The sequence below is a fragment of the Dunckerocampus dactyliophorus genome, chromosome 5 (assembly GCF_027744805.1).
Source record: "Dunckerocampus dactyliophorus isolate RoL2022-P2 chromosome 5, RoL_Ddac_1.1, whole genome shotgun sequence".
Classification (NCBI taxonomy): Eukaryota; Metazoa; Chordata; class Actinopteri; order Syngnathiformes; family Syngnathidae; genus Dunckerocampus; species Dunckerocampus dactyliophorus.
Window position 1 is genome coordinate 20,383,226 of NC_072823.1, and position 16,365 is coordinate 20,399,590.

Consider the following 16,365-nt stretch of genomic DNA (forward strand, 5'->3'; position numbering starts at 1 on the left):
ATGTAAATTGGAAAGTGGGGAACGTATCTTTGACAAGCACAAATGTCATTACGGTAGTTCACTGAGTGGAAACTGAGAGCCATCCCTACAACATGCTATTGTGTTCAGGGTCACCACTGTTGACTTATCAGCATGCCTTCACACTTTGGGAAAAATGGAAATACTTCAGATTTGCAAACACACATAGGTATCCAATTGGATTGTGCTTGTGTAATTTCTACTCACAGCCATTAGGGGGCTTATCTGCACACGGTGCAGGGACTGGTACAATATGTTGTGATGTATTAACCAGCATTATCATCCTCAATTCATTCACTGCTTTGGCATTTGGGCTACACAACGTTATTCTAATATCATTTCTGATGAAATAGTTCAGATTATAAAAAAGACACATAGAGCTTGCTGAAAAGTAACATTGAAATGTTCAAGTTTTAATCATATAAGAACTAAAAACTACAGTAAAGCTACAGTAGCACAAACAAAAACCTTGAGAATCCCTTCCCTTTATTCCCCCCCAAATACTTAAAAATAAATTCCAGCATGTTTACATAACATATAATTAAAATACTTTTTGTCAAAAGTAAACTTTCATGACGACAAACCTCATTTATGCTGCCTCCACAGGTCATCATAGCGTTGGTGTTCAGTTATTCAGCTACATGAAATGTAGTCAGTAACACAGTACTGTACATCAAGGTGCATTGCTTACTGACAAAATATGGACCACATGGCACTGACTTACTAATACATATAGCATCATTACACTATTAAAAGTTAAGGCTGTTTATAATGTAAATGTCACATATGAATAGATAAGAATGCCCTTTCGGCAGAAAATAGAAACACTAGCATGAGTTCATGTGTTGCACCCCCTATCGTTAAGAATGTGCAACTGCAGCTTTCCTTAATAAAGCCCATTTTAGAAGCACACACACACACACACACACACACACACACACACACACACACAACAATCAGTAACAACAATCAGTAACAACAATCAGTGCAGTTCTTACATTCTGTCAATTTACAATGCACTTGTTGATTGTCTTGCACCTAAAACAATAAATGCAATAAATTCAACGTCATGACATGGTTGCCAAGTAACTACAAGATCATGCATTTTCTTGAATGCACTACCTCTGCATGGACATAATGGAATCTGTGCCTGGATTTCTTACTTGAACCTTCTTAGCTGCTAGCGGAGCGGTCCGGCCCAGACGGAGCTCGTCCGGGACAGATGGAAGACTCGTGCTGCAGGGGAGTGCGTCTGGGGAAAAAAGTGTGCTGGAAGTCGTAGTTGAGTAGGCAGCTGATGGACGCCATATAGATGTCGGCGAAGCGCGACAGGCGCCGTGAGAAGTAGGTGGGGTTGTGGTAGGTGCGGAAGAGACTCCCAAACTGAGGGTTGAACATGTCCTTGGTGTGCGGCCTGGTGGAGGAAGAACACATCAGGTCAAGGGAAAGGGATTGGCTTGAAAACAAAAAAATCAATCAAAACAGCATCTTTTGGTTGGGTTCTTAGTAGGATTACTACCCAAAAATTACACAATTCAATGTTGCATGTGAGGACACTTGCCATTTGAGTCACAGTGAAACCGTTTTTTGTGTCAATATTAATATGTCACTCTCTTCCTATAGTAGGTGCTCTCGCTTCCAGGTCTATAAATAACATCACCACTATATACATGTATTATTGTGCAGTACAGTATTTCCTCATTTATTGCGGTTAATTGGTTCCAGACCCTACCGTGACTAGTGAATTTCCATGAATTAGGATTCCTTCTTTATAAATGGAATATTTCGTACAGCATAGAAAACTGGTTTACAACATTCTAAATATGTTTTTAAGATTATTAGAGCCCTCTAGACATGAAATAACACCCCTAAAGTCACCCTTGCACCTGTATTACCCAATACAGTACACTTAATTACAGAAAATAAGACATTGAAGACATAGGGTAGACTCACATGTTAGCATTGGGAGTGTTCCCTCAGCGTACTTCCTGTAGTGACTATTGTTGCCATTGTGCCATTTTTATCCTTGAAAATGCTTAATTTAGGCCAAGAATACGTACCATTTAATTAAATGTGCATATTATTTGAAAACCCTAAAGTCAGTACAGTCAGCCTTTGCTACAATGTGATTCAAATTTCATTCATTTTATTATTCAAAAAATATTGAAAGACAAGTCATGTAGTATTCTGGTCACAACTAGGCGTACAGTAATGTTACATTGACGCAACGTGACCTGCTTGAATGACTATCGCCCTATAGCACTCACTCCTATTGTTATGAAGTGCTTTGAAAGATTAGTCATGACCCACATCAAAAAGAGCATCCCGGCGGCAACCGTGGACCCTCTACAGTTTGCATATCGCCAGAACCGGTCCACGGATGATGCAGTCAACACTGCCATCCACACAGCCCTTTCTCACCTACAGGGCCAGGACACATACGTCAGAATGCTATTTATAGACTATAGCTCTGCATTCAATACAGTCAGCCCCCACAAACTCACAGATAAGCTCCTCACACTTGGCCTGTCTCCCTCCCTCTGTAACTGGGTGTTTAACTTTCTCACAGGCAGGCCCCAGTCAGTCAGAGTCCACAACCGCACATCCAGCTCAAGAATTGTGAGCACTGGGACCCCACAGGGGTGTGTGCTGAGTCCACTCCTCTACACGCTCTTCACCTACGATTGCGTGGCCTCCCAGAACAACACCAGCATCATTAAATTTGCAGATGACACTACAGTCATCGGACTGATCACTGGTGGTGTTGAAACATCATACAGAAGAGAGGTGGCGGACCTCATAGCTTGGTGTCGTGATAACAATCTCCTTCTCAATACAGATAAGACTAAAGAGATGATCATCGACCCAAGAACAAGGGAAAAGGAGCCGCATAGACCCCTGTTTATTGATGAGACTGAGGTGGAGAGGGTGAAAACCTTCAAGTTCCTTGGCACACACATCAGCGAGGACCTCACCTGGTCTCACAACACCCAACAAATTCTGAAGAAGTCCCAAAGGAGACTGTACTTCCTGAGAAGACTGAGGAAATTTGGCATGTCCACCACAATCCTGAGTTGCTTCTACAGATGCACTATCGAAAGTGTCCTTACCGCCTCCATCACTGTTTGGTACGGTAACTGTACAACACGTGATAGGAAGGCACTCCAGCGGGTGATCAAGACCTCACAGAACATTGTTGGGGCAGCCCTCCCCACACTGCAAGACATTTATACATCTAGAGTCCTACGCAGAACACACAACCTCATCAAGGACAGCACACATCCACAACACTCACTATTCACACTCCTACCGTCAGGCAGACGCTACAGGAGTTTGAAGTCCAGGACCACAAGGCTGGCAAACAGTTTTTACCCACAGGCCATCAGGCTCCTCAACGAAGCACTCGCACACGCCGCACGCAACACACGCACACACTCATAGCACTTTATTTATTTATTTATTTGTATTATTTACTTGTATTAATGTCTCGTCTGTTGTTGTTGCTTAATTTATTGGTATATATGTTTATGTGTTTATGTTTCTTATGTTCTTATTCTTTCATTTGTTTTCTTTCTTTTCTTGGGAGAATGAACAGAATAAGATTTTCATTGCATGGTATAACTGCTGTTTTACCATGCACATGACAATAAAACTCTCTTGAATCTTGAATCTCTTGAATCTTGATGAGATATTACCTGCATTAAGTCAGCCATGGATGAGTCCGACATGACATAGTGAAAAAAAGTTCTCCTCCCATTCCGTGTGGAAGTGGTATGTTTTTGGCTTTTTACTTTGTCCTTCTTCCCCACTCAGTTTCAAACCTATTCTTAAGTTTAGTATAAATAAATTAAATTATCGGAGGCTGATTAGTTAGCTTGGTAGATTGCTATGGTTAAAGCGGCGGCGGCGGCCATCTCTTCTGTCACTTCAGAGATCCCGTAGCCTGCGCATAAGCGGTGCACACAAAGCTAGCAGTATTTCCGAAGTGTATGTCTATGTATGGCAGATTAATGTTAGATTGGCTGTCCTGTATATCAATCAAGTGACAAACGTCATAGTGAGGATGGATGATCTCATGGATGATCTCATCTTTCTTTCATGCCATGCGATTGACCCACATTACATTCAAGATACTAAAACAAGGAACTTTCCCAATGCCAACGGTGAGTTACGTGTTATTATTGCTTATCATGTCTACTATATTAGGTAATATGAGTATACAGATGACTATAGGGGTGTTATTTAATGTCTACAGGGCTCCAATAATGTTAAAAACTGTTTTTAGAAGGTCATAAACAGGTTTTCTACTTTCTAACCACGAAAATATGAAATGTATTAATATTGAATCCTACTTTGCGGAAATTCCCCTATTGCGGTCAACGCTGGAACCTATTAATCGCGATAAGCGAGGGACGACTGTATCTCATCTAACATGAATAATGTGAATATTGTAAAAAGGTTTATTATTATACAGTATTGTACTGGTGTTGCACACTAACCAGTAAATGAACTACAAAGTCTTCCTGAGCCTTTAAATGGTCTCTTAGTCTGAACTGAAAACAAATGAACTTTTTCATTCTAACAAACAAACCCAATCGGACGGAGGCAATAAAACAGTTACCTCATGGCTTCTCGCTCTCGTATCCACTCCTCCACCACAGCTTGAGAGGCAGCATCTCTGTATACCTATGTGTTCGCAGAGAGCAGAAAATGTACCGGATGTAAACGGAAGATATAAACATGGCACACGGATTCAAAGTGACATCTGCTGACCTGCATCTGTTCAATGAGGCCAGTCAGCGCCTGCATCCAGCTCATCATGTGCGCATACTGCTCTGTGTTCATGATCTTGATTTCCTTCCTCAGCTCGGGGATGATGGCTCCTGTCCTCCAGCCGTGCTTCAGGGTTAGATCCTGATGAGGACGAGACAAGCCTTAAAGAATGTATGAGGGTTTATCTATAATAGCGTGGCGATATCTGTGTGTGGTAGAAAAAGTATATGCACAGTGTACTGTACCCTGCTATATTGTCCATATAATTATTTGCTGCATTTTGATTAGCATAGTTTCACTCACAACTTCAAGAGCAAAACTTTTTCCTGTTACATTCTTGCACCCACGGTTGACCGATAATGCAGTAATTCAGAACCAAAAACAATAATTATGCAAATGTATTAACTTTTTGCTCTACTCATTTATGCTCACAGCCACTAGTGGGTTTATCTGCATGGTGTCTGCATTGCTGTTATGTACTGTGATGTATTAACCAGCATTTCATTGATTTATTGATTTTTGCAATGACATCTAACACAAGGCCGCACGGTGGTATGCTAGCCACAGTCAGGAGGTCGGGAAGATCTGGGTTCGAATCTCCGTTGTTCGAATCTCCATCTGTGTGGAGTTTGCATGTTCTCCCCTTGCGTGGGTTTTCTCCGGGTACTCCGGTTTCCTCCCACATTCCAAGAAAAAACATGCATGTTAGGTTAACTGGCAACTCTAAATTGTCCATAGGTATGAATGTGAGAGTTGTTTGTCTTTATGTGCCCTGCGATTGGCTGGCAACCAGTCCAGGGTGTATCCTGCCTCTCACCCAAAGTCAGCTGGGATAGGTTCCAGCATACACGCGACCCTCGTGAGGATAAGCAGCATAGACGATGGATGGATGGATTCTAACATGATTTATGATTGCACTGTTAACAAATTATAAGACAAAAGAGCTTGTCTAATTTGACAAAGGAATATCCATGTTTTAAAAATATAAGAACCTAAAACTTGCATCGTGCAAGAGTGAAAAATACTGAAAAAAAGATCACAACAAGCGCTGATAAACCTGCAAAAAAAGTTGGAAAGGAACATTTTTTTCTGCATCTCTCCAGGAATTTGGTGATGTTAAGAAACTAGCAGTAATGACCGAAGCACAAACCCACTCCATACATTCAGAACAGAGACCTGTCGTCGGTGTACACTACACACACGCAGACACACACGATGCTCCATCTTCCTAAATAAGCCAGGCAACATGCTTGACAGCTGGCCACCAGCCACCAGGCAAGGCATTGTGCCAGAGATGTTAACTCTGCCTTTCATTAACATCACTTACAGCTGATCAGACGCTCGTTCGCATATTAATGATGCTGTTGTTGCTGAAAAACTAATGATGGCCACTTTAGGCTCAAAGACGGCTGATGGCCACTCGCCAGGCTGCACGTTTAGATAAGCTGCAATGACAATAATGGCGGTAAATTGTGTATACTGTGTATGCTGTATATATGCCTGGGGATTCTCATTAAAGTGGCTGTAAATTACATGTACATACTGTATGCAGTATATGCCAGGGGACCCTCATTAAAGTGCTCGACATCCAACAAACCAACGCAGCACTACTTCGCTGGTCTTCCTGTTCTCTCTCACAACACTCCACCACTGTACAGTATGTCTTTGAATATGGAAAACTGCAGTTTTCAAACAAAAAATATGATAAGACTAGAGCATAGCATCATAACAATCCACAGATATTGTGCAAGTACGCCCCCAAGTGGCTCTGAGCTCTGCTGCCGCAAAAATCTCGTTTTTTTTTTTAAGCCACAATGGCTGGACTGTCATTGGTCACGTAGTTAATACAGATACATTTATTATCTTTAATTGAATTGTCACAAAGTGATGCCAGCACAAAAAATAAAATCACAAATAAGTTTTTAAGTTATTTTAAAATACATACATCTTTATAAAAATGTTGTCTATTTTAGGGGGGCATATTATTTTGAATTTATTGCTTTGTTGACTCCATCCATTCATCCTCTACCGCTTACCCGAGGCCGAGTTGCGGGGGTAGCAGCCTAAGTAGGGAAAACCAGACCTCCCTCTCCCTGGCCACTTCATCCAGCCCCTCCTAGCGAGGCGTTCCCAGGCCAGTTAACAGAGAAAGTGTGACCAACGTGTCCTGGGTCTTCTCAGAGGCCTCCTACAGGTCGGACATGGCTTTATTAACTTTACATTATTTATATTATTATATTATGCTAACTTGCAATTTAGGAGTGCCTCCACAGCACAGTAATGATGTTGTTTGTGTCTTTTCCATGCATGACTTTCTTCAGGCTTCAGGCTAGTGTTGTTATAGGGCCCCCTATTGCTTTAGCATGCACTTGACAGCCTGTAAATGCATTTTCATAAGGACAAATGATTTTAGAACAACACTGATGGGCACAAAAGGTATAGTTAAGCCCTACATTATTCATGCCTTACACACACAGGGTTCCTGGGGATTTGAGATTTTAAAATTCCATACTTTCTCATACTCTGTCGCTCAGCGCAGTTAATTGGTTCCAGACCGGACCGTGATAGATGAATTTCTGCCAAATAGGATTCCTTATTTATAAATCAAATATTTTCGTAGTTAAGAGTATAAAAAAACCTGTTTACGAGGAAAACAGACACGCATTCATTCACATGGCAATGTATTGAGGCCGGCAAAATCGAGTTCATTTCCATTTATTGTGTGCTTAATTAATGAATTAATTAGAGTCCCAGGCCTAGTGCCCACGAGACAGTTTTTCTGAACGAGAAATCTTGCCACGTTTTAATCTCGCGAGATCTTGTGACATGAGCTCTTGTGACACCACTAGTGTAAGGTATATTCTATATTTAGAGTGGGTTAGTGCGTTGCAGATTATGCTAAATGTTACTAGGATACTTGAGAATGGCGCAAAATGTCAAATGTTTTTCATTAATATCTACAACACAACCTCTTCTTCTTACAACACAACGTCTTCTGCCAATTTCATATGTCATTCCCAGTTTAGAAAATACCGATTTAACATAACCAAATTCAGACAGGATGTGGCATAGATTCTGAAATGCTATCTTATTCTAATCCAATGATGCACAGTTTAAAATGTGTTAGGTTGTGTGTTTGAGTGCTGCTTACTGCTAAGTCGCTGTAGATATGATCACCAAAGTAAAGCACTTTGGAGCCACTCCATCCAGTCAGTCTTAGGAACTCATATAAATTTCCCTGTGATGATTAAAAACACTTATTAAAAATCACACATCCATGTCTCATTGATGTTTATTTCTATTACCAGCACCTGTTTGTAGATCTGTCCTTTTTCCAACCTGTGTATTCGGTCCCACAGCAGAGCACCTTTGTCGGTCACACGCCTGAAAGGTCTAAAACACACAGAAAGAAACATTACTCACTTTTAATAATGAAGCACTCCATATTTGGGCCACGGCTTCTACAAACAGAGACACACTTACTTTCTCCTGTCATTGAAGAAACTCGGTTTGTCAGCCTGAACTATCACAACATCAAACAGGTCCCTCCAGTCCCTCCCTACGATGTAGTTCATCCCTCGATCCCTGAGGAGGACAAATAATGAGTTGTCACTTTTTATGGCTGCATAATATCTTGTTTACTTCACCACAATGGGACATGCAAGCAGATCAAGTTCAACAAGCCTCGTGCAGGAGCAAATAAGGGAAGTAGATCATATATATTGTGTGGCCTTTAATATTAAGAGACTAACAATTTATATGCATCTATATGGACATGTTGCCTGTAAGCATCACTAATACTATATTCCCTTCACTCTACCACCTCTACTGAACCAAAAAAATGCTTTAGTCAAAAAGTGGTTAAAAAAAAAGTGTAGTAAAGTAATACGAGCAGTTCATACAGTTAGCATAATTTGCCATTGTTTGGTTTATTTTATTTAGGTTACCAATGTAGGCGAACAACACACATATTAACAACCCTGATGTGCAATGTGTTACTTCCTGTTGGAGAATTCCAGTTTAATTTCTCATTTAATGTAGTCTATTTTAGGTCTGGTATGGGGGGATTTTGGAAGATTCACAACCAAAATTGAGCATGATTCCGATTTTTAATGCCATTAAATAAATACTTTGGGAAAAGATGCCCTTTTTGATGAGCTAAATAAGGTCTCAGCACCCGTACAACGACATATGGAGTATTCCTAATCTCATTCAGATTATTGTAGACCGTGTAGACACCTTTATTGGCACCATTCTTATACATGAGATTTTCAAGTTACAGTTCTGCTCTGTGCTGTGTTCAACACTGGTTTACACTGTCATGAAAACAAGCTATCCTGATTAGGTTAATTGTGTTAATTACAGCCTGTATGTATTAGGACAGTGTGCCTGTATAGTTTAGTGTGTTATTTTGTTGACTTACACAAAGTCAAAGGGGCTGTTTGTGATGAGGAACATCTTCTTCCCATGCTCTGACAACTTCTTCAGCACAGCATGGCTCTGCTCACCGTAGCAAATGTATTTGCCTGGAACACAATAAAAAGATACTGTGTACTCAAGTACGTAATAATAATAACAATGTGTTCTTTCTTTAACCATTGTCTGGGCTCAGATGTGCCTGAATCTCTTTTGTGTGCAATGTTTTATAAAAAAAAACAAAAAGAAGAGGAAAATTACCAATATCTGCCTCCACCGCTCGGTACATAATACCCTTGACGTGAACATCTCTGATGGCTTCCTGTGAGGAAAAAAATACAGAGACATCATAACAAAGGTGGTGTTGTGTTTAGCATTCAGCTGCATAAGCAAAACTCAAAAGTACATGTGTGAATACAAATTACAGATGAAAAAAGCTGACTTTGAACGACAGCTACTTGAAAGTTATTATAATACAGTCCCAAAGGGTATAAAGAGCTTTTGAAATGTGAAGATTTTCTTCACCAGCATTGCTCATTTAGCAGCAACCATAACACAGTATCACAAAAGTGATACACTCTTCACATTTCAGCATTTGTATTGCAGTAAATTAGGATATTTAGACAATAATGGCTGTGTGCTGTCACGCTCAGTAAATAGTAAAGCTATACTCTAAAGTATATCCAAGTTTTATTTCTATAGTATTGACAAGATATCATGAAATGTTCACTGAAACGCTAGGGGTATACTCACTTTTGGGAGATACGGTATACAATAGATCCCCGTTAGGCAAATAAACGCGAGTAATTGAGACTCTCATTAAAATATCTATTTCTGACACTTATAAAGCCTGTATTCCGCCACTGTATGCTACGTCGGCTCGCTCCTCCCCCTGTATGCTCCCCTGCTAGCATGACATTGATGTTCTCCTCCAATTTTTAATCAACATTTGCTATAAAAGTGACAGTTGTAATTATTAGGTTAGATTCAGCTCCAGAACCCTCCCCGTTTTTCTTCAATTGCTCGTACAGATGGAGTTAATAAGCTCAATGCATAGAAGCACAATCCAGGTCTAAGCCCTAAATATGCCTCACACATTTACTAAACGCATTTTAAATGATAAAATGTATAAGTACTCACCACTAATGAACGATAATGTCATGGATGGAATCGGATTCACGGTCTAGCCTTTAACCTGGTCATCAAGATAGCGCTACAAACGCAGTTCTGTCTGTTGTGGGGCCATCTCCCTCATAAGTGGTTAGTGGTGGCACGTGGCTCCGCTGCTCTGCAGTCCAATGGGTCGTGGCGGTTAGAAAAGGTGTTGGAAAAGGTGTTTTGTCTCAGCCACATCTACATAATCCACGCTGCCTGCTGTAAGTCCAGTAACGACTTACGATCATATATTACCTTGTGTTCACCTAGCAGCAAGTTATTTATTATTATTATTATTATTATTTATTACTTTATTATCACGTATTTATAAATTATCACTGACTTAGGGTGAAGAAGACGTGTTTTCTTCTAAAAAAAACAGCCTATTTTTGGAAAAAAAAATAAAATTAAATTAAAAAATGAGATAATACAAATTTTAATAATAATATAAATCATATTTTTTTAAAACAATTTAAAATTTAAAGGATAATTTCTGGACCAAAAGCCGAAAAGGGTTGCGAAAGCTGAATCGCACATGTGATGTGGTGAGCCACATCCCAAAAGTATCGGGACAGTTGAAATTCACAGCAACAGTAGAAATTAAAGAAAATATGAGGTGGCTACTCTACTGGGAAAACTTTGCACAACCTTTTTAAGTGTATCTGTGGATACTTGTGAGGTCAGAGGTCACTGAGAGAGGGCCAGAGGTCAGGGCCCTTTAAGTTATTCCACACCAAACTCGTCCAAGCAAAGATGGAAACAAAAAACTGCTCAAAAATGTCTTGGTAAGATGAATAATTAAGAATGACCCCTTAACTGATTGATTAAGAGGTGTGTCCCAATACTTCTGTGCATCTGGGGCGGGTTAGGTTAGGTGGCACGGTAGGCACTTTTTTTTCTTTTTTTTTTTTTTTTTACAATTTAGGATAAAGAAACTATCAAAAACGTGTCCTTGAAAAGTCATGAGCGGTGTTATTGAGGCACTGTCTGTTGGAGGCGTGTGTGTGAGGGCTTTTAACGACAGCGATCCATCAAAGATTATTTAGTGTCACACAGCAAAAAAGAGCAGCTTTCCTCGATGGATGAACACAATGTTGGTTTCTGACAGCCACGAGAAAACAGCCACAGATGTCCAAAGGAATGCTTGCTGAGTTATAATTAGACATTGGTCTCAAACAGCTAAAATTAGGAAGGCAGCTGGAACAAGTGTAGTGTGAATGAGTTTGTTTGGTATGCGTCAACACACTCTGGCTCAATCATGTCAGCACATTTGACCAAAGTGATCAAGATAGTTCACCTTCACGTCTTTGTAGAGATGCACCGGCTCATAGTCGATGTTGTGCTTCATGAAGAAGTCGTTGACGCACGATAAGAGGGTCATCTCAGGTAGGGAGAAGATGTCCATGAACTGTTTCATGCTGTGGCCGTGAGAACTCTGCAGTGGAGAGAAGAATATCTGCTGACGCAAATGTTTTATGTCTGCACAAGCTACGCAATCAATGTGGGAGTGTGATCTTACCTTGCCATAGAAGTCACTCATAATCTCCAGAGGGACATGGCAGCCTTCATACATGGCGATGACTTCCTCGTCAGGAACTGGATGAAGACCCCTTGGGATCGTGCAGAACATGAGTATCAATTAAACAATGTGAATGAAATCCACCGAAAATAAATTTGTTCATATTTAGAACCAGATCTTCCCATAAAAAATTCATTATGGAAATTAAATTCAGTCTTAACAATAGCTATTGTGCTTTCTGTAATAATAAGTATGTTTATTTTAAAACGTTCCATAATTTGTTTATATTCACAGGGCTCTGGACTGTGACTAAACGGTCGCATTTTGCAACTAAAATTTGACACATTGCAAGCCAATTTTTCATCTATTCACGCATGTGCGACCAGTTAATTTGCCAATTTTTTTATTGTTGTTTAAGATTTTTTGTTGCTGACAAACTTTCGCTCCACACTTCAGCTCTGTACTTGACAGTAATGCGCAAATGAGCTAGTTTGCCGGCGGACATTAACTCCACAAGAAGAAAGGTGGAAGACGGCAGGCCAATGTGTGTGAGGGCGAGGGTTGAATGGCCACTGTGACCATCTTAAGTCTAAAAAGAGGGCAGTATTGGAGTTATTGCATATGTAATGTAATGTTATATATGTGTTGTGTATAAAATAAATACAAGCACAATGTATCTGAGGGTCTTTTTAAGATGATCACCAAAGATGTGAAAGCTTAACATGAAGGAACGATGATTACCGGCCTTCACAATAAAAGCGCTGCAGGTTACACTCTGTCTTACTACACCGAACAAAAGTCTCAGAAAAGTAGCTTTCAACAACATCAAATTGAAGCACAAAAAAAGCCCACAAAATAAATACAGACTCACCAATGGTAAGAGCCTGGAGGTAGTTTTCACATCTTTTGATGTGGGTGATAGGCAGTGTGCCAGCATGAATTAACTTGACACCAAAAAATTTATGAACACTAGCGCTGAACACAGACATAAAAACATCATCAAAGCTCACCCGTATGCATTCACACGCAGTATCAGCATTTAGAAGCAAAGCTGAATGACAAAAATACAAAAAGTCTTTGTGTGGCAGCATCAGACAAAGTTATACACCAACTCTACTGAAATCATTTCATTTTAAGATGTAATTGATGCCCACAAACAGGCCTTCCAGAAGCTATGGACAGAATCAGGGTGGTGAGAGAATATTTAGGGTATTTAAGGGTGGTGAGAGAATATTTAGGGTATTTATCAGTACTACAGTGAAAATTAGAGTATATGTGAATATTTACTTTGCAAGATTTCTGTGTGTGTCCCTAAATTTTCGGCCAGTGCTCCCAAAATTTTACGTTCGGGAACACTGTGCTCCTACTAAAAAAAATACAAATAAAAAAAAAGTTACTCTGGAGCCCTGATTTCAAAAAAGATTTTCCGATTAAAAATTAACTGACATTGAATTACTGTAAGTCATTGTGCATCCACTACGTCATTTATTATCTTTGTTTTCACTGAATGCTGAGAATATCAAATACAATTTGTACACTTTATTTTATTTTTTTATTAAAATAAATCCATTCTCAACATTATAATTTATAGTTAAATTCTTATTCAAGTTAATAAAAAACTGCACTTACACACACACTGCATCCAATTTCTCCATCTAGTGAGTATTAATATTATATATACATTTATATAATTTTAATATATTTTTACATATTTAATATTTTGTCAGATGGCTTCTTGACTTAAAATATTACACATTTAACTTTCAAACAGTGACAATCATTGAAAGAGTTGGGAAAATAAATTCAATTTAGGGCCTTTTAACAATTTTTCAGAAGCGCGTTTAACCTGAGCGTGTATATTGCTGATACCTGTATACGGTTCCCAGCTGGATATAGTGGAATGCATCAATCTTCATCAGCAGTGCCTATCACAACAATGTCAGTGTTCACTAAAGGGATGGTGCTCCGCCGGAAAAGATTGAGGTTATTCATCTCAATGAGTCTTATCTGCCTAAGTATAAATTGTAAAAAATAAGAGTTCTTACCTTCTGGACATCATAGTGAAGTCCCCTCACAGCAAAATTGGGGATATACTCATAATTCCGTATGCCCTCTGGATACTAGGTTGAAGAAAATCATTTTTTTTAAATCCCACAACAGGAGGAAATAACAAACGAATGCTTGAGAAATTTAGTCAACCTGTAGGATGCGGGTAACACATACCGAATGTTAGATGAAATAATTAAAACCATACCCACAATGGATAATGCATCATTTAAAACCAAGAAGCAATGGTTTGAGAAGGGACACACACACCCTGTGCTTAGTGATGAGGATATCCCGTGCTATGTTGAAGATGAGGGTGTGGAGGTGACTGGAGTAGAAGGCCAATGTGTAGTCGTAGTCGAAGCCATAGATCTCAATGTCCCTGAGGCTCATCTCGTTGTTGGCGAAGATGGTGTCGGGGCTGACAGAGGTGCTGGTGATAGACGGTATGACATCTGAGAGAAGAGTAATATTAATTTTTTTTATTGTGGTCGTCGAGGCAATTGAGTAAAGTCAACACAAGTTATCTCAAGGCACTTTGCAGGGTATATGGTATGGTACAGTATATGTGGGGGGTATATGGTATATAACAATAACTGCAAGAGCTGTCAATTGCTGCTGGCCACACTGTATAATTAAGGAGTCATTAGTACGCTACAAGGGAGAAAACAGAGAAATACGTTACTAATACAGCATATGAAAATGAAGTTGTGACTTTAGGCTTTACCTATGATCATATGTGTTTGCCCTTGCCATGTAGTTAAATAAGGTAACCAAAATAGTACAAACTCTATATGCAAAAGACATACACTGCTCCAAAAAATAAAGGCAACACTACAATAACACATCCTCGATATGAATGGATGAAATATTATTATTAAATACTTTGTTCTTTACATAGTTGAATGGGCTGACAACAATATCACACAAAATTTATCAATGGAAATCAAATGTATTATTATTATTATTATTATTATTATCGGGGTGTCTTGCTGTCCACCATTTGCACAACAGCATGTGAAATTGATTGTCAATCTGTGTTGCTTCCTTAGTGGACAGTTTGATTTCACAGAAGTGTGATTTGTGATTGACATTGTGATTGATTAAATGTTCCCTTTTTGGAGCAGTTTATATATATATATATATATATATATATATATATATATATATATAATACGTTTGCATCTTGTTTTTTAACTTATGTATGTATGTAATGCATCTTATGTACGTATGTAATGCATCAGACAGTGAAACCAGGTATAAGATCCTTAGTAAATTTGTACAAAATGAAACTTGTATGACTTGGCTACTTATCAGAACGATATATGATAAATAATTATCTTGCATAAAAAAAATGCAAAAGTGGCCAGTTTCAAGAGTAAATCATTTAAGCCTTTTGAGATGTGCGATATATGAAACAAACTGAAGGTGGCTGAAAATTTCTTTTCCACATGGGACAGCTCTCAGTATGATTCAGTGCAGCTGTGAACACGAGTTTAATAACCATAAATGACACAAACAGAGAACTTTCAAATCAGCATACCTTCTGTGTTTTTTTTGGTCTCATTGTACACAGACCACAGGCTCTCAGGGGAGCTGGATACAGTTGATGAAGATGGGTAGGCGGTCGTCAGACGAGAGCTAGCTTGTCGTGACAACAGGTCATCACGTCCACGGTCCACCGCGCCGAAATTCCGTTTCCACACACCAACCCTGTGGTGGGAAGACTTTAGGTCGTGACAACAAAGACGTGTGGCCCTCTGAAGCGAGACCCTGTGGGTAAGGAGACACGACAAAGGGGCTGACAAGGACGCCATGGTTGATGAAACTCAAGCGTGTTGACAGACGAAGATGACAATCTCCCCCTGTCCTGAACAAGGACACTAGAATTGAACAGACATCTCTTGTTCCGTAATATGCCCTGCGCGGGTTTGGCCGCCATGATGGTAAGCAGAATCCACTGCTCAGCCACTAATTGCTTCAATGGACGGTCCAAAAGACCAGATTTGTCGTTTTTCAAGTTACTCAAAAACAAAGACAGGTGTGAGTCATAAACATGTTGTAGATTTATAACACTGGTTGTTGTAAATAAACAGGACAGTGGACAAGACTCACAAAGTGTATATTGTGTGGGACTCCCACACAATATAGCTTAAAGGTAATTAGTTTCTCTGGGTGATTAGTTGAATTCATGACAAGTCAGTAATGATGATGATTTAGGCTATAATCTATCAAATGTATTATGTATTATAACTATGACAAAGTATGAGGGCATCATTGAGAATAAAAGTCATAAATTTTTTTATTTATTACCTTTGACTAAGGTCAAAGGTCACATAAATCCCCCGTTGCCAATGCCTGCTACGACGGAGTATTAAAATAATCTGAGACTTCAAGAATAAAGTCGTAAATTTAAGAGAAAAAACTCGTACTATTAC

The 16,365-nt window shown here is 39.4% G+C and overlaps 1 protein-coding gene across 1 annotated transcript; it reads right to left on the reverse strand.

The window, feature by feature from the left end:
• Positions 1 to 492: 492 nt before the first annotated feature.
• Positions 493 to 15,791, reverse strand: nt5dc3 (5'-nucleotidase domain containing 3). Its single transcript, XM_054777208.1, has 14 exons — positions 15,471 to 15,791; positions 14,198 to 14,382; positions 13,927 to 14,001; positions 13,751 to 13,806; positions 11,882 to 11,972; positions 11,660 to 11,797; positions 9,469 to 9,529; positions 9,215 to 9,317; positions 8,275 to 8,376; positions 8,103 to 8,184; positions 7,943 to 8,029; positions 4,792 to 4,932; positions 4,640 to 4,704; positions 493 to 1,432 (listed from the first exon to the last, which is right to left on the reverse strand). The coding sequence occupies exons 1-14, from the start codon at positions 15,742 to 15,744 to the stop codon at positions 1,192 to 1,194; spliced, it is 1,701 nt and encodes a 566-aa protein (XP_054633183.1). The 5' UTR covers positions 15,745 to 15,791; the 3' UTR covers positions 493 to 1,191.
• Positions 15,792 to 16,365: the final 574 nt, after the last annotated feature.

What these genes read in the sequence shown, in the direction of transcription:
- nt5dc3 (XM_054777208.1), bottom strand. Translation starts at nt 15,744, where the DNA reads ATGGCGTCCTTGTCAGCCCCTTTGTCGTGTCTCCTTACCCACAGGGTC. An exon ending in GACCAAAAAAAACACAGAAG is followed by an intron (nt 14,383 to 15,470) that starts GTATGCTGATTT and finishes CTCTTCTCTCAG; the next exon opens with ATGTCATACCGTCTATCACC. An exon ending in CGAGAGCGAGAAGCCATGAG is followed by an intron (nt 1,433 to 4,639) that starts GTAACTGTTTTA and finishes TTCCTCCACCAG; the next exon opens with GCCGCACACCAAGGACATGT.